Consider the following 23,574-nt stretch of genomic DNA (forward strand, 5'->3'; position numbering starts at 1 on the left):
ATTAACTAGGATTTAATTCTAACTAGTTTTAAACCTCTTATTTGTTATTGATGAATATTATTTAATTTATTGTAATAAGCCAGTGTTCACTTGCTTTTCCAAAATATACCTCCCTTGTTGGTCTTTCTTTTTCCCGTTTTAAGATTGCCTCCCATATTTCCTCCTTGCTTTAATTTGATTTTTTCTGAAGTATAAGATAGAAATTTTTGGGATTTTATAACAATGGTTTATGATTAGTAAACATTTTTCTTTATTTGAAAATGATTTCACTTTACTTTCTTTTTTATTCTTTTTTTTTTTTTAGTCTACATCCAAGTTAGTTAGCATATAGTGCAACAATGATTTCAGGAGTAGATTCCTTAATGCCCCTTACCCATTTAGCCCATCCCCCCCCCTCACAACCACTCCAGTAACCCTCTGTTCTCCATATTTAAGAGTCTCTTAGGAGCGCCTGGGCGCGCAGTCGGTTAAGCGTCCGACTTCAGCCAGGTCACGATCTCGCGGTCCGTGAGTTCGAGCCCCGCGTCAGGCTCTGGGCTGATGGCTCAAAGCCTGGAGCCTGTTTCCGATTCTGTGTCTCCCTCTCTCTCTGCCCCTCCCCCGTTCATGCTCTGTCTCTCTCTGTCCCAAAAATAAATAAAAAAAAAAAAAGTTGAAAAAAAAAAAAGAAAAAAAAAATTTAAGTCTCTTATGTTTTGTTCCCATCCCTGTTTTTATATTATTTTTGCTTCTCTTCCCTTATGTTCATCTGTTTTGTATCTTAAAGTCTTCATATGAGTGAAGTCATATGATATTTGTCTTTCTCTGACTAATTTAGCTTAGCATAATACCCTCTCGTTCCATCCATGTAGTTGCAAATAGCAATATTTCATTCTTTTTGATTGTCGAGTAATACTCCATTGTGTGTGTGTGTGTGTGTGTGTGTGTGTGTGTGTGTGTGTGTGTATATACCATATCTTCTTTATCCATTCATCCATCGATGGACATTTGGGCTCTTTCCATACTTTGGCTAATGTTGATAGTGCTGCTATAAACACTGAGGTGCATGTGCCCCTTTGAAACAGCATACCTTGTATCCCTTGGATAAATACCTAGCAGTGCAATTGCTGGGTTGTAGGGTAGTTCTATTTTTAATTTTTTGAGGATCCTTCACACTCTTGTCCAGAGTGGCTGTACCAGCTTGCATTCCCACCAACAATGCAAAAGAGTCCTCTTTCTCCGCATCCTCACCAACATCTGTTGTTGCCTGAGTTGTTCATGTTAGCTGTTCTGACAGGTATAAGGTGGCATCTCATGGTGGTTTTGATTTGTATTTCCCTGATGATGAGTGATGTTGAGCAATTTTTCATGTGTCTGTTGGCCATCTAGATGTCGTCTTTGGAGAAGTGTCTATTCATGTCTTTTGTCCATTTCTTCACTGGATTATTTGTTTTTTGGGTGTTGAGTTGGATAAGTTCCTCATAGATTTTGGATACTAACTCTTTATCTGATAGGTCATTTGCAAATATCTTCTCCCATCCAGTTGGTTGCCTTTTAGTTTTGCTGATTATTTGCTTCACTGTGCAGAATTTTTTTTTTTTTTTATTTTGATGAGGCCCCAATAGTTCATTTTTGCTTTGGTTTCCCTTGCCTCTGGAGACATGTTGAATAAGAAGTTGCTGCAGCCAAAGTCAAAGAGGTTTTTGCCTGCTTTCTCCTTGAGGATTTTGATGGCTTCCTGTCTTACATTTAGGTCTTTCACCCATTTTGAGTTTACTTTTGTGTATGGTGTAAGAAAGTGGTCCAAGGTCATTTTTCTGCAGGCCTCTGTCCAGTTTCCTCAGCACCACTTGCTGAAGAGACTGTCTTTATTCCATTGGATATTCTTTCCTGCTTTGTCAAAGATTAGTTGGCCATACTTTTGTGGGTCCATTTCTGGGTTCTCTATTCAGTTCCATTGATCTGAGTGTCTGTTTTTGTGCCAGTACCAGACTGTCTTGATGATTACTGCTTTGTAGTACAGGTTGAAGTCCAGGATTCTTATGCCTCCTGCTTTGGTTTTCTTTTTCAAGATTGCTTTGGCTATTTGGGGTCTTTTCTGGTTCTATACACATTTTAGGATTGTTTGTTGTAGCTCTGTGAAGAATGTTGGTGTTATTTTGATATTGCATTGAATATGTGGATTGCTTTTGGTAGTATGGACATTTTAACAACATTTCTTCTTCCTTTCCAGGAGCCTGGAATATTTTTCCTTTTGTGTGTGTGTGTGTGTGTGTGTGTGTGTGTGTGTGTGTCTTCTTCAATTTCTTTCATAAGCTTTCTATAGTTTTCAGTGTATATAGATTTTTCACCTCTTTGTTTAGATTTATTCCTTGGTATTTTATGGGTTTTGGTGCAGTTGTAAATGGGATCAATTCCTTGATTTCTCTTTCTGCTGCTTCATTGTTGGTGTATAGGAATGCAACCAATTTCTATACATTGATTTTATAACCTGCCACTTTGCTGAATTCATGGATCAGTTCTAGCAGTTTTTAGGTGGATTCTTTTGGGTTTTCCATATAGAGTATCATGTCATGTGCGAAGAATGAAAGTTTGACCTCCTCCTGGATGATTTGGATGCCTTTTATTTCTTTGTGTTGTCTGATTGCTGAGGCTAAGACTTCCAATACTATGTTGAATAACAGTGGTGAGAGAGGACATCCCTGTCTTTTTCCTGACCTTAGGGGGAAAGCTCTCAGCTGAGAGCTTTACCCATCACTTTACTTTCAATATTAAGTGACAGGTTAGCTGGCATAGGGCTATTGGTTGACAGCCAATATTTAGAGATTTGCTGCGATTTGAAAATAGTTCTTTACTGTTTGACCAAAAGTCTGATATATTTATATTTTTCCTCTTAACCTAATATATCTTTGTTTCTGGTTCCCATTAAGATTTTTGTTGTTGTTGGGGCGCCTGGGTGGCGCAGTCGGTTAAGCGTCCGACTTCAGCCAGGTCACGATCTCGCGGTCCGTGAGTTCGAGCCCCGCGTCAGGCTCTGGGCTGATGGCTCGGAGCCTGGAGCCTGTTTCCGATTCTGTGTCTCCCTCTCTCTCTGCCCCTCCCCCGTTCATGCTCTGTCTCTCTCTGTCCCAAAAATAAATAAAAAATGTTGAAAAAAAAAAAAAAAAGATTTTTGTTGTTGTCATTAGTCTTGTGCAGTTTCACTAAAATGGTATAGTTTGTTTCTTTGTTTCTCTTTACCTTTCATGGGCTTCATTGTGGTTTCTCAGTTGAGGGATGCAATGGCTTCTATTTTTCCTTCTCTCCTGAAATATTATCATCCATTACTACTTCTAGTGTCACCTCCTCACCATTCTTTTTATTTCCTCTTCCTTAACTCCAATTCTACACGTTAGATTTCCATGACACCAACTCTTTTTCATATTTTCTTTCCATAACTCTGTCTATGGCATTTCCATCCTCCAGTTTCCTAATTTTATTTTCTTCTCTATGTAATCATTTTTTTACCAGCTTCGTTAGATTTTTAAATTCAATAGCTATGTTTGTTTTAAGATGTTTTTATTTGCCTTATTTGTAAATTTATGTATTTTTTTAGTCCCTTGCTGTTCCTTATTATTTCTATTATTTTTTTAATTCTTTAACTTTTTAAAAATTATTTATGCTATTTTTTTTCAGTTCCTCTATTACTTCTTACGTTTGTGATATAGATTTTCCATTTGCTGAATATGTTAAAATCTCCCTCAGAATTTTTTTTTGAAGTGTGTGTGTGTGTGTGTGTGTGTGCACGCACACACACACACATTTAAACTTTCACTAGGAACCCTTTATCAGTGAAGATTGTTATATCCCTGGGCTTCTCAGGTCCTTTGGCATTTGAAAGCATCTCTATGGTATTCAACATGTCTTTATTTGGGGGGCTCAGCAATTTCATGTTATTTATGTTAAGTTCTCTGCTTTGGATATTTGAACCACATTCACTTGTAGAACAATTTTGGCTTTTCAGTTTCTTACAGAGCACTTTTATTTTCCTTCACCTCTAGAATAGAGGTGAGATCCTTATATAAGGATATATATATATAAGCATATATAATCTAAGCTTATATAAGCATAGATCCTTAATCCTCTAGCATAGGATTAAATCTTCCTTGCCACTTCTCTGGGCTATTACTTATTTTTTCTAGTACCTTTTCATGGATTGGGCATCATTTAGAAGATTATCATTTCCATCTCACAGCCCCCAGATTGAAGGCCACATTTCATGCCTTCATTCTACCTCTGGCCTTGTATTCCCTCCCTTTTCTGTTCTTTTCTCTTAATATTTAATCTTCTCTTTCTTTCTTTTGAGATAAGCTACATGTTAACTTTCTAAATGGTATATTTATCCAGAATTCCGTTGTATTCGTTGAAGAGAGTTCTGTATCTGTGTAATACGTCACTCTGCAGAAAGTCCCAATCCCTTGTGTATTACATTCTATCTTCTCTGTATATTATTATCTTATATTATTTTTTATCACTTTGTTCTTACACATATATAGAATCATGATATATGGTCAGCCGATATATGTTGATCTGTTGATCCTGACATTTCCAACTCTGTGGTGTAATAAGCAATTCTTAGTTTTATGTTTTATATTTTATGTAAAAAATGGCCTAAACAATAATATACTTGATTTTATCTGGCATATTCTGAATTCAATATGCAATTTGACCATTTTTTTATATTGTAACTTTTTTTTTACCATTAAGAAAATTTATTATTATTGTTTAATCTTATTATTGCTACTATTTATAAGTGATGCATATAGAATTTCATTCCAAAGATTTGGCTTATTCTTTCACCATAAATGTATAATTGTTATGGTGTTAATGTCAAGGCTTCTGAAATTTAGAATTACTCACAAGTATGTTCATTCATGGCTACAGTTAAAAAGGAAAGGGAAAGGGAAAGAAAAAAGAAAAAGAAAAAAGAAATCCTGTAAGTCATCACAGAGAAAGTATAGTTTTCTAACTCCCATTTAAAATTTCCTCAGGAGAGCAGGCAAGCCCTTCATGGACTTGAACAGAGTTGGGGTTTGATCACAAAGCCATAAATTCTCTTTCTGATTGCTATTTGGCCTGAGGGCTTGTTGGAAGCATCACCGTCCTAGTTAGACTGTTTTCCAGCTTTTAAATATACTAGAGTATGATCGTATTATGTGTTGACCCTGATTTATGTTGAAAACTCAGAAACATTTTTTCCAGAAGAAGTGCTTTGTGTATGTGTGAGCCTTTGAGGCCTGGCCCCATCTGAGAGTTGACTGGCTCACCTCAGTGTACTGTTCATTTATTCAGATGGCTGGACTCTAAAGGAGGAATCTTTAAATATCCAGTGGTATTTCAGTGAAATAAATATTGTGAAGCAGATATGGGTTGTTTAAAACATATCACTATGATGTAATATGTCAATGCTCAATTATACATTTGCATGCACCTTAAAAAATTCTGTCTCCAGAGAAAAACTGATTGTCATAATACTGCATTTCAATTAAACCCACATCCTAGGCATTCTGAGGTCCAAATTCCTGCAACCCTCAAGTTAATGTGTTCCATGTTGTGGGGTTAATTTACATAAAGTTCTGGAGCTCCTGCTGCACTGTTTCAAATCTTGGTAGCTTTGATATTCTCCATAGTGCTATACACAAATATTGTAAACTAGTTTTCACAGAGACAAGTTATGATTATCAGCAGGAATTAGTTTCATACAGTGATCTCTAACCATATTGTACCAGAACATTACCCAGACCCCCTCACTTCTGAACTTCATTTTTCAGTCCCTATAAAACACATCTGTTCCACTGTGTGTGTTTTGAAAATTAAATATACTAATATCATCCTGACTGACCCGGCCACCAAACTCATGTGGGAGAAATCCGGTCCACAACCCAAGCTGTGTTGAGTCTTCAGGTCTTGTGGGAGCTTGTAACTCACTTCACCACGGCAAAGAAAAAAAAAGTAAAGCAAGAGAAAAAGGAAAAAAAAAAAAGAAGCAAATCAAAGAAAAATAACATTTCTAAATATGTGTGCTTTCTTCGGTTAAGAGCATAGAGAAACTTAGTCAATTACAAAGCAATTTAGCCAATATTCATATTCATCCTGGTGAAATTTTCAAGGTCACAACAGTCATCATATCCTAGGATTTTGTAAAGTTTCTCTGTAAAACTTCTACTTCATAACAAAAGGAATCCCAGTACTAAAAACTCTGGTGAACTAGTTCATTACAGAGGGTCAGAATTAGGTCAAGAGAAAAAGTAGTGTTGAAATCAAAATACAGTTTAATTATAACAGAAAAACTTAGTACTTGGTACATCTCATTTGTTGTGACAGAATTTATACTGGATTTATTCATTTGAAAGTTTGAAGTAAAACTGGGGCCTTTGGAGGTTTTATAGGATCATTGCTGTCAAAGATATAGTTAGAAATAGCAAAGGACACAAAAAGTTGAGGATAGTTAAAACATGTTAAAGCAAAATTTTTATGTCAGAAAACCAAACTAAATAGTCTCCTGTATATCAACGTAAAGTGAAGTGATGTCATATGTACATTCAAGCTGGTTTTAGAATGTGGAATTTACTGCCAACTCCAAGATATACTCTGCTGTCTTATTTGATCCTCACAAAAGCAAACACATCCATTTAACATGTACTAGAGTGATAAAGGCTCAACATTAAAAATTAAAGGAGGTAAGGGGCCCCTGGGTGACTTCCTCATAAGCATAGGACTTTGGCTCAGGTTATGATATCGTAGTCAGTGACTTTGACCCCCCCACGCGTCAGGCTCTGTGCCGACAGCTCAGAGCCTGGAGCCTGCTTGGTATTCTGTGCCTTCCTCGCTCTCTGCCCCTCCCCCACTTGTGTGCGTGCACCCGTACACTCTCTCTCTCTCTCTCTCTCTCTCTCTCTCTCTCTCTCTCTCTCTCTCTCTCTTTCTCACTCTCAAAAATAAGTAAAAATTAAAAAAATTTTTTTTCAATTAAAGAAGGTAAACTTACAAATAACCAGAAACAATTTAGACCTCATCATCATCTCTCTCTCTCCCTCCCTTTCTTCCTTTCTTTCTTTCCCTTTCTTCCTTCTTTTCTTCTATTCTTTCTTTCTTTCTTTCTTTCTTTCTTTCTTTCTTTCTTTCTTCACTAAGTTTTGCCATTTAATCAAAGGGCAAGATTGGTTTAAATTATCAGACGTCTACCTAGAGACTTTCCTTTGTTAATTTCTTCAGTCTGGCAAAATAGTTCTCAAACGTGAGTGTGTGAAAGAATTACCATTAAGGGTTTGTATACACAAAACCATGTGTATTATACTACAGGGGTTATTTAAGGGATTTCCTAGAGTAATTTTAACTCTGGACAACTTTTGAGGCATGTGCTAACTTCAGAAGCTAACCAGGGAGGTTCTATTTGCCCTTATTTATGAGAATTAGTAACATATTTCTCCAGAATCCATAAAATATATATTTTGACATAATTAAAAACATATTGTAGATACAAAGATATTTTCTGAAAACTCATACTGTAATAAAGTGTAATTTTCCCCTTATCCAATATTTGATATTGGTTACAAGCTTCACCCTTAATTTTTATCATATAATAATTGTTTTTAAGGATCTTCCCTCTATCCTCATTCTCGCTCAATGAAGAGAGAAATAATCAACAATTAATTTTGGACTAGATAAAAACTAACAGTTTTGAAGTTTTTGTTTTATAACTCGATCTAGACAATATAGTAGTGGCCAAACTGTATTTCTTCCCCCAACCCCAGACTTACTGAGATATAGTTGTATTTCTTGAACTATAAATGAAAACAGGCCAAGTATTTTGCCTCTGAAATTTCTTTTGCTCTTAAAACCCATCAAGATTTACCGATAATCATGATTTGCCAATTTACACTTTGGTGATGTCCACTAAGTTATTTTTCAAAGATGAACCTAATGTGTATTAACATTAAAACTTTTATGTGTCAGAGTGCTGGGAGAACAGATTATGGCCAAGGTGAAGATAAGGGATTTTGATTTCGAGAAATGGATGTTTTGGGATCCATCTCTGCCATCCTTTGCCAGTATTTACATATATTTCACATGTGTGGAAAACAATTTGGTGGGGGGAGTGGCTATTTTATTTTATTTTATTTTATTATTTGAGTAGAGTCAGCACACAATGTTACATTAGTTTCAGGTACACGACATAGATATTCAACATCTCTATGCCGTGCTCACCACAAGTGCACCTACCATCTGTCACCATGCAACACTATTACAATATCATTCACTGTATTCCCTATCCTGTGCCTTTTATCCTCATGACTTACTCATTCAATTACCGGATGCCTGTTTCTCCCACTTCCTTCACCCATTTTGCCCCTTCCCTCTGGAACCATTAATTGGTTCTCTAGAAAACTGATATGTTTAAGGCTTTTCGCTTGTCATCCCCTCTGTTATTTCAATTACCTTATGGTGCTAGTAATTAGGGCAAGATGAAGAAGTATTTCTGATGTATACTTTTTCTTAAAAACTTAATTATTTTGGGAGCTATCCTCAGACCTTTCTCACATTACAATATTGTGTTGGCCAATTCTGTTATTTTTTTCAGATAATAGAACAGAATAGACCTTACAAATTTTCTATTTCCACCCTAATTGGACAGAAAACAAAGCTAACATCCAGAGAATATGAAGTATTTGATCATTTCATGACAAAAGGGACAAGAAATCAGGTTTCAAGTTTCTCAGTGTTTTTTCCAGGACACTGATTTGGAATTTTGAATGCTTCTTTTTCCCGTGATTGTGATTTTCAAAAGTGATAGATGAGGATACAATGGGATGAAAGAAGTAAAAATTAGAATTTCTATTTACAGTTGCTTTATCTCATCCTTCTTTTAAAAGAAATGTCTTTTTTATGAAGCTTATAATACACAAATAATAATTGAAAAATTTAAAGGCTAAATGAAATGGGGGGAAGAACTGTAATATTTTCATAGTAAATTTTAGAAAACATTGCTGTAGAAATTGACCTAATATCAGTAGTAGCAATAATAACAAAATAGCATCAACTTAAACTACTGATATTTGTTGAGCACTTGCATATATGAAACCCCAAGTTTTTATGTCCATTCTTTCATTTAATTATTTCAGCTACCTTGTAAGATAATCCATATTTTTCAGGTAAAGGTACTGAGATATAGCAGCACTAAATAACTTCCTCAAGATGGAATTATCATTGAAAGCCACTTCTTTTGTATTCAAACATACAACTTCAAAACACTGAGTTATGAGTACTTGAGGAAACACTCTATCTGCTGAATGAAGATGATTTATCTCTTATTCATATAAGAATCCTATAAGGTAGCTATGGCAAATAATCATTTTACAAATAAGCTAAGTCAGTGGGAAATTTAACATATCTCTGTGACCTCATTTTAGTAAAACATTTATTTTATTTAAAAATTTTTTTAACATTTATTCATTTTTGAGAGTGAGAGAGACAGAGTGTGAGCCAGGGAGGATCAAAAAGAGAGGGAAACAGAATCTGAAGCAAGCTTCAGGCTCTGAGCTGTCAGCACAGAGACCGACGTGGGGCTTGAACTCACGGACTACGAGATCATTTCCTGAGGGGAAGTCCAACCCTTAACTGACTGAGCCACCCAGGCGCCCCAAACATTTTTTATATTTAACCACAACATTGTGAAGATAATTTTACCTGAAGATTTAAAAATAAGATACATACAAAAATACCAGTCCTTGGGGCGTCTGGGTGGCTCAGTCGGTTAAGCGGCCGACTTCAGCTCAGGTCATGATCTCGCGGTTCGTGAGTTCGAGCCCCACGTCAGGCTCTGTGCTGACAGCTCAGAGCCTGGAGCCTGTTTCAGATTCTGTGTCTCCCTCTCTCTGACCCTCCCCCGTTCATGCTCTGTCTCTGTCTCAAAAAAAAAAAAGAATTAAAAATTAAAAAAAAAAATACCAGTCCTTAATAGATACTTCACGAAAAACTGTGTAGATCTAAGTGTGGATTCAGGGGCTATATTGCTTACCAGTGAGTTCTGTCAGTAGTGGACTGCCTGATGTGAAACAAGAGTGTGATATATATGTGTATAATGAGTACAACCTAATGGGGACTGGCTCGATGCAATTTTTTGTGCTTGTGTTTGCCTTTGAGGTAGGTCCCATGCTATTTTTTCTTATGGGTGCCATACCTAGCACTAAATAAATAATGAATAGAATAATATGGGTATTTATTTTTAAAGACTATTATTTTAGTGGTTGTGACTTTAAGATACTAGATTTTACTAAATTGAATCTATACTGAAAATTTTGAAGGCTTTTCAATTGTTTTGATTGTCTAGCAGGATGCTTTACAATAAAGCAAAGGTATAGAACAGTAATTCCTTGCTGGCATTTTACTATTCTTCCACCATTATGTCCTTTAAATTTGGCCCCTTCCTTTACATTATATTGTCAGTCTTAGTCAAAAAAAGCTATCATGCCATCAGCTTAGTTCCACTTAGGATTGTCTTGACTCAGTTTTGCTTAATATATATATATATATATATATATATATATATATATATATATATATTACACACACACACACATATATATATATATATATACACACATATATATATTTATTTGTCAAAGAATATTTCAAGAAATACTACTACTAAAAAATTGTGTCTATTGTAGAATTTTCATGGAAGACTATTTCCATTATATTGCTCAGCATCCCCCTGGAATAACATCTGTGTATTATTAAACAAGTATATAAAACAATTATTTTTAACATAATTTTAGATATGAGTAGGAAATTGGGCACCTGGGTGGCCCAGTCGGTTGAGTGTCCAACTTTGGCTCAGGTCATGATGTCATAGCTTGTGGGTTCAAGACCCACATCAGGCTCTATGCTGACAGCTCAGAGCCTGGAGCCTGGTTTGGATTCTGTCTCCATGTCTCTCTGCCACTCCCCCACTTGTGCACGTGTACATGCTTGTTCTCTCTACCAAATACAAATATTTAAAAAAAGTAGATATAAGTAGGAAATTTAATTAAATATGAAGGATCAAAACAGTATTTTGGTGACAGAAGTGGGAATGAGGATCATTAGAAACTATTATTTAGTCTATATTTTCTGTCATAAAAAGGAATTAAAATTAAAAGTATTTTAAGACACAGAAAGATGTATTTGAAGGCTGGCATCATAAAAACTCATCAAGAACATTGAACTCCATGTTTCACAACAGAATAGAAATACTTCAAACAATGATCAATCTATAATTGTACTTACCCACTAAATTCTTACTCTACTTTGTAAGATAATTATATTTTCCCAACAATAATTATGTATTCACAGTTTTAAAAGCATCTTTATAACTTAGGAACATCCATCTGAGAAAGCTGGCATTATTGAAAACTGTCATGTTTCAAACTCTACCTATCATTTATATCTCCTTATCTGTCACTCTCTGTTGTCACCTTTAGTTTACTGAATCTTTTTAGCAAGAAAAATAGCACACTTTAATTGTCTATCCTATATCTTCATAGAACTTTATATTTAAAAAAATAGTGAATATTTATGATAAAGTTGTGAAAATTATGAAGCTATTATCCGTATTTTATAGAGGCAGAAACTGAAATTCTGAGTAACCTCTGGAGGCAAAAGAATTTGTGTTGACTTGGGACAATCTGATCTTCTCATTCTTTTTCCAGAGTTCTTCCAGTTTGACTAGGTTTCTGAACCTGATCTTAATATAAACAGAAGACCTTTTGCAATATTTTATTAATGTAATTTCTTGTATGTTTTACATAAAATTGACCATTGAATAATGTGGAGGTTAGAAGCACCAACCACCCATGCAGTTGAAAATCTTCATATAACTTTTGACTGCCCCAAACTTAACCACTAATAGCCTACAGTTGACCAGAAGCCTTACTGATAACATAAACAGTTGATCAAGACATATGTTGTATGTAATATTATTATATGCTGTATTTTTACAATAAAGGAACCTATGGAAAAGAAAGTATGATTAGGCAAATCATAAGTAAGAAAAATACATTTACGGTGCTGCACTGTGTTTATGGAAAAAAAAACTGCACTCAAGTGGCTGAGTGCAGTTCCAAACTGTGTTGTTCAAAGTTCAACTTGTATATTAAGAGTTTAAAATAATATTTTTAAATATATGTGAATGAAAAGAAAAATGTGCTATAATGCAAATGGATGATGTAACAGCTGATTGGTTTTTTTCCTGACTTGTGGGAAAACTAAGACATCAAGTGAATCAATTACATACTTTGACCTCATTGTTTCCTAAGGGAAAAAAATATATTCTTGCCCATGAAATGTGGAAATTTCACATCTTTCCAATTCTTGTATAATTTGAGCTCTTTCCCAGCAGTTCAAGATATCGTGTCTCCTTTAATAATCTTGGCTTTCATAATTAAAGCTCTAATTATCATCATCATCAGTATTGGTCATTATTGTAGTTATCACCCTGGTCAGCATTATCATTATTTGGAGAAGAGGAGATATAAGGTGTTGGTACAGGCTCACACCTTTTTTATAGCTTAAAAGCTAGAAAATATGCTCTTTGAATGTTTGTAGTGTTTATGTAATCAGTACCTACATTGCCAAGGCATATTGAAAACAGCTGGATGCCTGCTGCCTGCCTCCCTCTTTGTTGGAACTTTTGCCAGAACAGGTAGTCAGAAATGGAAAGTAAGGGAAAATTCAGGCATCTGGGGTGTCTCTCAGGAAGGCAGCTGTGGCTTCCTTAGGAAGCAGTCATTGTTTGCCATCAGCCAAGACTCTGTATACCCTTGGGTCCAGTTCTGGCATGGCTGGCCTAGTAGGATGCAGTTTATGACTTAGGACTTACGCGAGAAACCATTTGGGCAGTCCCATCTCTGGCAGAACTTTGAGAGAAATCCCCCAAGCTGCAAGCCATATGTGGGATGTTGGCCTTCTATTTAGCCTACTCTGGAAGGTTCCCATTTACTGGGGCTCTAATCATCCCTTTGACACAAGCAAAAACAATACAAAGAGATCTTTTCAAAACACATCCTTCCAAGATATACTGTTGTGTTTTAAAAACCAGACATCACTATTATTTCTGTAAACATGGCATTTTTTTCCTAAAAATAAACTCATTTGTTAAGAGACTTCCTTTGTTTCCTAGATAGTGGGCAAGTACAAAGAATTTCTTTTAACAGCACACTGGAAGTCCTGGACTAGCAGTGTTGGATGGTATTCTGCATTTGCGAGCATATGGTCTTTCATATATAAATTTTTGTACACCAAGTATTAAAATTTGCCTCCATGGGAGAAAACGTAGGCTCTGATTGATGTCTGGGAGATGCCAGGAGCTGGCCTTTGTTATGTACACTACACTGAAAATCAATCTGCTGTTGTGATGAGATTATTTGGCAAGGTAAATAGGTAGGTAAACTAGGTAGGTAAATAGCAAGGTGAATATTGGTTATTATTTGGCAAACAAACCACCCCTCATTCACCATGAAAATTACATTTTGGTAAGCTAGACTTGAATGGTTGTCTTGATAATTTTTGTTAAAACAGAGTTTTGATTTTAGAATGTGAATGCCTTAAATTTCAGGAGTCAGAAATAAAAGGGAATTAGAAAGGTGTAGTACTTTGAATTTTAGATTAAGTGTCATGTTTTTCCCCATTACAAAGAGTTCTGTTAGGATACTTAAGGACCATGATTAATCCAGCAACATTTTATTAAAATATCCTCAGTTTTGGGGCGCCTGGGTGGCTCAGTTGGTTGAGTGACTGACTCCGGCTCAGGTCATGATCTCAAGGTTTGTGAGATCAAGCTCTGCATCCAGCTGTGTGCTGACAGCTCAGTCTGGAGCCTGCTTCGGATTCTGTCTCCTTCTCTCTCTCTGCCCCTCCCCCGTTCACACTCTGTCTCTCTCTCTCTCTCTCTCTCTCTCTCTCAAAAATAAATAAATATTTTTTAACTATTTTTTAAAAATCTTCAGTTTCAAACATGCTGTATATGAACCAAATAATTTTGTGTCGATGTTAGGCATACTCAGGAAAATTAAATGAAATGTGGTTTTAGTTGTAACCGGAACTTATTTTCAGAAATATGAAGTTAAAAAAAGAAAGAATTTTTAAATTCCCTGAACTATCTTCTTTTTAAAAAAAAAATTACAGTAATAGTTTTCAGGGCAGGGAATCAGGCTATTTTTTAAACTTTTTTAAAGTTTATTTATTTTTGCGAGAGAAAGAGCAAGCAGGTGAGGGGCTGAGGAGAGAGAGAGAGAGAGAGAGAGAGAGAGAGAGAGAGAAAATCCCAAGCAGGTTCCACACCATCAGCACAGAGACTGACACAGGGATTTAACCCATGAACTGTGAGATCATGACCTGAGCCGAAATTAAGAGTCAAACCCTTAACCAACTGAGCCACCCAGGTGCCCCAGCATCAGGTTATTTTTAATGCGTTGTCCATTACTAGTTTTAATATATAAGAATGTCTCAGGTCAGATTAGGTAATGTTCATCGAGTGACTTATTTTTCCTACTCTTGTTTTATTCCCAACTTCATAAAAACTAAAATAGACTATCCTTAGAATTTTTCACTGCTCTGATATTTTTTTCATTCTCACACCTAAAAAGGTAAAGAATGTGAGGCTCCATTGTAAGTACAAGAAGAAGATTATGAGTGTAAACAGATGCTTTTTATAATGTACGCCTTTGCTAAGATATTTTTCTGAAAGAGTGGTCAACGTTTAACCTAACATTCATTCTTACAATTGATATTTGGTTCTTTATTAATTTGACCTTATTGTAACTTTCTCTCTGTATCTCCATATTGCTTTTTATCCAGCATTTCAAACTAAAAAGTTATAAAAAATTTTTACCCTTCTTCATTAAGAATTTTGATGATTAGAAAAATATAAAGTCAGGTTTCAGTTTTGACAAGACACATGTTTTGACCATTTTATGAATATAAATCATATAATCAACTTTGGTTGTCTCTTTAATTTTTCTCCATGCTTTAATTGTGGTAAGCTTGACATTTCCTTTTACCTGTCATTTTGACAAACCTGAAGCTGGGGGCGGAGTACTAACCTGGAAAAAAACTAACCTGGAAAAAAAATTGAGAATGAAGGCTGTAAATCTAGACTATGTATATTAAAATGTTTATAAGTTTTCCAGGAAATGAACATAAATTGAAGATGTATCATTGTGTATGAGGGAGAGCAAGAATGTAATAAATAATCAAGGGTAATTTTAAAATCCCTATTACTGGATGGTAATACCCTCAGAACAAGGGTTGGTAATATTGAAAAATTTTAAAGTCTTGTATCTATAAAGACACTGTATTCATAATTTAGAATTCAAAGATGAAAAATCCACAGATGTTTTTGAGAAATGTAGCATCTATTTTCACTTTATGCTAATTACAGTTTATACAATTTTGACCAGATGGGTTTGCATACACAGTAGCTAATTCATGACAACTGTCTTCAAGTATATTCTCTGAATTGTAGGTAGGTCTTGGAGAACTCCAAGAGATCTCTAATGTTCTTATTGATATTTGTGGTTTTCACATGTTATCATGATAGCTCAAATGTGGTATACATGAACAGTAGATATTCCATAGGGGTATTGTTGAAAAGGATATACACTTTCTTGAGCTATGTGGACTCTTAGAATAGTGAATAAATTGTGATACCCAACAGGAGATAATCATCTCTGGGGAGCTGAAGAAATGGTTACAAATGAAGATTCTATATTTGTTATCTAAATTAACTTAGTACTTTTTTGTCACTGAAATTAGAGTCCTTTCCCCCCACTGAATAGTAAAATGCCTGATTTTTAAGGTTTTCGAATTCAGCTTAATTATTTAAAACTTCTGTTCTAATGTTAATTTTGAGTTTATTTTCTTTTATAAAAACATGATCATGGTATGTTTAATGTATTATGTTTGAAAATTTATATCAGAATATATGTAATGATTGAAGGAAATATATATTCTTTTTAAATAAGGCATTTTTATCATGTGCATTCATATAAACTTTCTTTTTATATTGTTTTTCCCTCAGTTAAGAATTTTAATACATATTTAAAAACTAATGCAAAACAATAATGTTTGATTTAAATCTTGATAGTAGTAAATCCGATAAGAGCACATATTAAAGATAGTGGTAATTGTATATGCTTTGAATAGGGTCAGAGGGAGAACACAAGACTTCCAAGTAATGGTTGCAAATAGTTGGAAATTATTTCTCTTAAGCCTTTATTTGTCTGTGCATGACTCCTAGTATTTTAGTCATATATAGAATGTACTGGAAGTTAAATCAGGAATTCCCAATTTCTCTGGAGTTGGCATTTGTCAAACTGTATCCTTAAAAATTCAAAGAAAAAAAATGTATCATTACCTATTATCTTTCTGATGTTTTCATTTCAGCAGGACTTTCAGTCTATTTGGCTCCAAATTCTGGTCTAGATTTGTTTGTATTTATTTGTCTCTTGCATTAATAGGAAATAGAGATACTTTTAAGCAATTTAGGTTTGAACTCTGTTTTAAGTTCTTATCTGTTTATCTGTAGAGCAGAAAATGGTCCTCTCTAAAAAACCAAAATATTATGTCAAAAAGTATATTTAACAAAGAATTAGTTTTATTTTATCCAAATAATTTAGTAAAAACTTCTGTATATTTAATGTGTTGCTCTTAAAACAAATGGTTGCTATTTTCATTGTTATAGTTGTGAATAGTCAGTGAATTGTTATTTTATGAACCTCATCAATGTCAGAGAAATAATTTTTAGGTAAAAATATATTCTTCCATTTAGAGGCAGGATATAATTTTTTAGACATAAAACATAGGTATATCCATTCAAGGGGAATTTTAGGAAATCAAGACAAAAGTTGTACACAAAAATGTACACAGTGAAATAAAGAGTAATATATTTTTTTTAATTACGAAAAGTGAGTTTGTAATCACTCATCACAAAAATGCTATTTCAAGTTTCTTCCTTGCCAAGGTAGAATTTATCAGGCAGCTTTACCCATCATTTATAAAATGACTTAGATTTTCTAACTTGCTCGTGCAATTCCCTAGTGATTCTGTATACGTAATTACATTGCCACTGTGGATAAGCATAAAATTAAATGAGATGTTATCTCTCAGCATATTCTATTTAAGTATTTGTACCAATAGATACAAGTTTGAGAATCCAAGTAAATTTCAGCTATCTCAGAGATTTTGTTTCTCTTGTGGGTAATTTTTCAAGTACTTTAAAACTTTTTCTTTTTTTTGCAATTTATCTGAGAGTTCAATGTTTTGAGAAGTGTGGGGTGTTGCTGGCTAGTTCTAATGGAAATAGTCCACTACCTAAGATGATATTTTATTTGCTTCTCAGGTCATCTATTAATACATTTGGTAGGCGGATTCAAACCAAAAGAGACAGATATGTACATAGGTGTAAGAACGATCCACTAGCTGTGTAATATGAGGGATAGCAGTTTGAGGAGATGTCACATGCGCACAAGTACCTCTTCTGATACTATTCTGTCTCCTTTAAGATTAGATGCCTGATTTTCTCATAAGTAGAGCCATTTTTAATAAGGCCTCTTAAAACACAGACATAACGGGGAGGGGCAGTAGAATAACTCATCGGTTCCCACTGGTGTTTTAGTATGGGTTAGTGGTTCAGATTAGCCACCTGTCAATTGATGCACTTTTTTGGAAAGAGTGAAGGAAACATGGAGAGCATCTGTACAGGCCAAAGTTCAGGCATCGGAGTCTAGGGCCCTGGGAAGTCAAAGAAATAGCCTGAAGACAAGGGCCACTAATGATGTGTTAGCTCAAGGAGGGCTTGACACCAGGAGTGAACTTCCTCTGTTTCATATTTTGAATCCAGCTGTTAAAATCTTGGGACTTGGATAAAATAAGTGTTCATTGAGTTTGTACATATCCAGAAACATCAGATCTGTGATTAGAGAAGTATGTTGCAAAAAACTGGCTTTGGTTGCCATTTAATCTTATACTAGCCTAAGTAGTAATTCTCCTGTCTTCCTTGAATAAATACTTGATTGAGAAATATGTTAATCAACAGTCATTTCAAAGGACACATTTAATCTAATCAATTATGGAGAACCAAAATGGACAGCTTGATAGAAAAATCAAGAGAAAGTTTGGACAAGAGAAAATTAAAATGGCATGACTCCAATCATCAACTGGTTTATTGAGTCCATGTTAAATAATTTTCCAGCCTAAAATTATATATTAAATATATATTTAGGATACATATGCATACACATTAAAAAGTACAAGAGAAAATCTATTTTTTCCTACTTATTTTCTAATGCAATTGAGTGACTATTTCAAGGTCATGCATATTTTGAGAAGGACACATTCATTGTATTAATTTTTATGATTCTGTGTCAATCTGGTTTTCATTATATATAAAAACTCCAATTTGTTTATTTTTTTTATTTTTTTTCCAACGTTTTTTATTTATTTTTGGGACAGAGAGAGACAGAGCATGAACGGGGGAGGGGCAGAGAGAGAGGGAGACACAGAGTCGGAAACAGGCTCCAGGCTCCGAGCCGTCAGCCCAGAGCCTGACGCGGGGCTCGAACTCACGGACCGCGAGATCGTGACCTGGCTGAAGTCGGACGCTTAACCGACTGCGCCACCCAGGCGCCCCTCCAATTTATGTTTAAAACATTGATTGTGAAAAGTGTCAGAAACCTAGCAGTTACTGACTCAAAAATCATTAGGCAAGTACAGATCACTACAAAAAAAAAGAGGAAAGAATTCACTACTGATGTACGTATTCACTGAACTGACATCCTAGGATGTGTAGTTAGATTTTCTGAGAGATGCTATATAAACAAACACCCATATCCCAGCTCTGATATTTAGTAGTTTTGTGATTTCTTGTTAAACCACATAAATTCTAGGTTCCCATTGCCTCATGAGCAAATTGGGTACCAATCTGGCAAAGTTTGTGATGAGATTTAAACATCATAATCTAATAAGGCACCTAGGACAATGGCTAGTTTAATCAAGGGTCTCACTGCACATTAATACTGAATCTGAGTTGGATTTCTATGCATCATCAGTTCCTCACCCCATGTTTTGAAGAGATAATAAATGGGGCCAGAACCTGCCAAAGAAACAAAACAAAACTATAAATTGTTAAATATCTCATTTTTTTAAGGAGCTGAAAGCATTTTAGATAATTGGAAAAGATAAAATCCTCGTGTTTTAGTTAAGGATGGGTCATTAAGGAAATAGGACTTGATTTATAGTTTCAAAAGCAGAAAGATTTAGTTGGGAAGTTATGGGTAAACAACAAAGGCATGAACTGAATTGAACTTTTTTTTCATTCTCTCATTAGGTCAGAAGTTGTTACTATTTCTAGGATCCCAGATGGAAGTATAGATAGTCTAGTGGCTGGGGAGTAGGGAAGAGGAGAATCATGACTTACCAGCAAAATTTTACATATAGTTTAGAGGTTTCCTTCTCCCTAGCCTTCACCCTTAGAATCCTTGTGACCCGAAAAACTAAATTGAAAACCAATAAAAACTTCTTTTTTTGAGACAGAGAGAGACAGAGAGAGGGAGAGTGAGAGAGGCAGAGGGAGAAAGAAAAATTTAAACAGGCTTTTCACCCAGCACGGAGCCTGATGCTGGGCTTGATCTCACAACCCTGAGATCATGACATGAGTGGAGATCAAGAATCGGAAGCTCAGGGGCGCCTGGGTGGCGCAGTCGGTTAAGCGTCCGACTTCAGCCAGGTCACGATCTCGCGGTCCGTGAGTTCGAGCCCCGCGTCAGGCTCTGGGCTGATGGCTCGGAGCCTGGAGCCTGTTTCCGATTCTGTGTCTCCCTCTCTCTCTGCCCCTCCCCCGTTCATGCTCTGTCTCTCTCTGTCCCAAAAATAAATAAAAAATGTTGAAAAAAAAAATTAAAAAAAAAAAAAAAAAGAATCGGAAGCTCAATCAACTGAGTTACCCAGGCACCCTGAAAAACCAGTAAAAACTTCTATTGCCAAATATATTTCAGGTTCATAAATGTTATGGATCTGAATTAAACTGTTTATACTGATATTATGCATTTTTCATCTCTGTCCCATTTGAAAGTTCTCTTTACAGCTAGCCCTCTGTCAACATTACCCATCTTCATAGACTAATTCAATTCATTGCACAAAGGGCTTTCATAAATACTCTTCACCTTGATATTATTTTGCTTGGCACCATCACAAGAAATCCCATGAGGTCATTTTTCTTGAATTAGAGTCAAAAGAAACAAAATCAAAACCAACCTCTAAATATATTGTATTTGATTTCTGAAGCAACTCCATAATGTTAATATTATTCTTGACTTCTGCTTCAACATAACTGTATATTTCATTTTTGATATATATTTTTATATTGTGCATATTATAGGCTGAAAGGAATGCATGTATTGGAAGAAAACTGCAGAGTGACTAATGTGAAGGATCATGGTTCTCTAGAAAGAACCTATGAAAGTTTCTATATGAAACAGAACAACCTAGCCGTGAATCTAATACCATGGTTTAGGAAGGTGTTGTTGTTGTTGTTGTTGTTGTTGTTGTTGTTGTTTTCATATTCAGGCTTTCACAGCATAATAACCACAATTCAAGCTATTTTCTTTGAATTGATGGCTGGCCTCAGTTAATGGCCTTGGCTTCTCCCCAGTCCATCACCCCAGAATGTTTCCCATGCCTGCATCTTATTACTTAAATTTGCTCCTTTGTATATTTTTGTGGATCTTTCAGGAATAGTGGTTCTTCCTGGGGAGAAGAACTGGTCATATTTTAGTAGTTTGGAGAGGAGCTTTGCACAATTAAAAAAAACATATGGAGAGACTCTTGCATAAACCCATTTGTTTGGGCTTTACTCTTTTTTTTATCGTCATACAAATAACACCTAAAATGGAGATCATAAAGCAACCTTGTAGCTTAATGTTAGTGTATAGGTAAGAGTAAAGGGAAAAGTTAGCTTAGGAGATCTCTGATGGTGTAAAGACCATGACTAGTGCTTGGATTTTACATCAAGAGAAGAGAAGATATGTGTGTTATGGCATTATGGCATTTAGATTACACATAATAAAAAATTCTGCAACCATGAGTTCTTACTGAATGACTATATAATCCTTATTGCTAAGATCATCAGAAATCAAGTTATTTTTGGCTAATTTGGAGTGATTTGTTGGGAATGTGTGATATTACTTGAAAGCAGAGAAGTAAACTCAATGAACTCTGATGGCTGCTTATTATGAGTTAGTTATGGCATGAATCTTAAAGAGAATTTTGCAGTACAGTTTTTCATACCTGTAAGATCACCAGAGTGAGAAGGTAAATCAGTAGTGATGTTTAACATTTAATTCGTGTTGGGTAAAGTTCATAACATGTTAGATCACATTGCCCCAGAGAGGAATGATTCTTTATAATGTTTTTATTTCTCCTTTTCCAAATGCTTCTTAAACTATATAAACAATGAGATCATTTCATACAGTACATTCCACATGCAAAATGCCCAGAGGCCAGAAGAAAGTTCTGTTTCATTCAGTATCTAAGTTTCATAGTCCCATCCCTAGAAATGACCCAGATTTGAGAGTATAAAAAATAAAAGGCAAACACTAACTAACTTGGATGTAAAATAAATAAATAAGTGAAATAAGTAGATAAATAAATAAATAAATAAAAATAAAATAAAAGCCAAAAAAACAAAGCGTTTTACTCCCATTCTTTTCTCCGACGTAATGTGTTTTAAGTTGGGTTGGCTAAATTCTATCAGTGAACAACTGCTAGATTCAATTTGATTAATTTATAGTGTCTAAAATGCTGATGTTCATTTTCCCCTTCAAAGACATTTTAACTCAGTTGAACAAAAGTATTGATTCACTTTTAATTCTTTTTCCTCTTTGTGTTTTATTTCTTCAGATTTTTTATTCCATCTGCATTGCTTTCTGGGGAGTCAGAAGCATAAAACAACTTGCCTCCGGCCCTTGGAAATAAGTTTGTACTCAATTCTCTTGTTTTAATCAGTAGTCCACAACCACAGTATATTATGACTGTCTGTGGAAACATAATTATCTTATATAATGATTATATGAACCATTTTTTAATGAAAGGTGAATATGCTTATCTACTTTTGCTTGCTTTCCATATGTTATTTTCTATTAAAATTAAAGTGTGCTGCAATTACTTTCCTTTATTGATGGGTTTGAAAACAAGTGATATCAAATACAGTCATGTTATATTCACTTGTCATGCATCTGAGTCAAAGAGTATGAGAAAAGGAAGGGAGGAAACTTAAAAAGAATGAAGATTTCATTTGCATTTTTTGACAACATTTTCTTTGCTGCATGCTAAAATTGTGCTTATATCAATATTTGTTGTCATAAACATGTGTTACATTAGTTGTCTGCATAAGGCTATGTTTACCTTTGAAAACCACATAACCTAAGTAACTACATTACAGAAAAAGACATCATGGAAGTGAAAATGAGTAGAATTTACCAGAATTTGTTTATACAACAGATCAATACATATGTCTAATATGTTTGGTCAGTTTGTTTTGGCAATTTGAAGAGTATGCAGTCAGACATCCTTTGTTTTTTGAAAGCTTGTGTTATGCTTTGCTTTTACGTATTATGAAAGACTTCCATTAGTACCTATTTTTACTAACTGAAGGAAATGTTCACTTTTACAAAAAAAAACAAAAAACAAAAACAAAACCTCAGGTCTTTCGCAAACCTGTAATTTCAGAAACCTTTAATTCTCTGTTTCGGGTTTCCCCTGCCACCTGAAAGTAGAGCCTTCCTATGAAATCTTTCATCAGCCAAAATGGTACAAATTGAAGAAGCAATTACCATTAATTTATATGGAAAACATTAAAGCATTCCCAGACCACCCCCCCCCAACCGTCCGAAACATCTCTCATAGGTTTTTCTGATACCGTAAGACATATCTTGCTAATGAATGAACAAAATAACTCAGAATAAAGCACAGATGCTCAGAGACACAGTTCAAAACCATGGCAGCTTGACACTGAGATGCTGAGTGTGGTTCCGTGGGAAGGAGCCTGGCCCTGCAACTCTTGCTGCTTGAGGTGTGCACAGCCTCTATAACTGCTCACTGTGAAACAAACGCTGAGTGTATTTTTGCTTTTCACCTTTTTTCATAGAAGCAAAAATCCTCTTCATGTTTCTTACAGGTTAGGGAAAATGGGTACTAATATAGGTTTTTTGTAAAAGTGAAGTGGCTTCATTAATGCAAAACTTTGAAAAGTAGGAGATACTTGTATTTTAAATAGTCACAATAATGTTAATAAACATTTCTAAATAAATTTATCCTAAGTGTTGTGTGTACATTATTCATTGGGACCGTAAAAATCTGCCAAGTGTTTCTTAGGTAGGAACTGACATGAAGTAGCCAGATACAGTTCAAAATGGCAGGAGAAGTTGAAAGTAGTTGGAATTTTTTCCTTCCCTCCTTCCAGTATTCCTTCAATTTAAACTTACAATTTAAGTACAACAGCCCACCCTTATCCATAGTTTCGTT

The 23,574-nt window shown here is 35.0% G+C and overlaps 1 protein-coding gene across 5 annotated transcripts in view; it reads left to right on the forward strand.

Annotated features, from left to right (window-relative positions):
• Nucleotides 1-23,363, forward strand: part of AGMO (alkylglycerol monooxygenase) — a 377,151-nt gene extending 353,788 nt beyond the window's left edge. For all 5 annotated transcript variants that reach the window (XM_058724927.1, XM_058724922.1, XM_058724924.1 and 2 more), the window contains one exon: nucleotides 21,952-23,363. In XM_058724927.1, coding sequence (XP_058580910.1) covers nucleotides 21,952-22,026 — 75 coding nt within the window. In that variant the 3' untranslated portion in view covers nucleotides 22,027-23,363. The remainder of the gene's footprint in view (nucleotides 1-21,951) is intronic.
• The last annotated feature ends 211 nt before the right edge of the window (nucleotides 23,364-23,574 follow it).

The sequence above is a fragment of the Neofelis nebulosa genome, chromosome 4 (assembly GCF_028018385.1).
Source record: "Neofelis nebulosa isolate mNeoNeb1 chromosome 4, mNeoNeb1.pri, whole genome shotgun sequence".
NCBI lineage: Eukaryota > Metazoa > Chordata > Mammalia > Carnivora > Felidae > Neofelis > Neofelis nebulosa.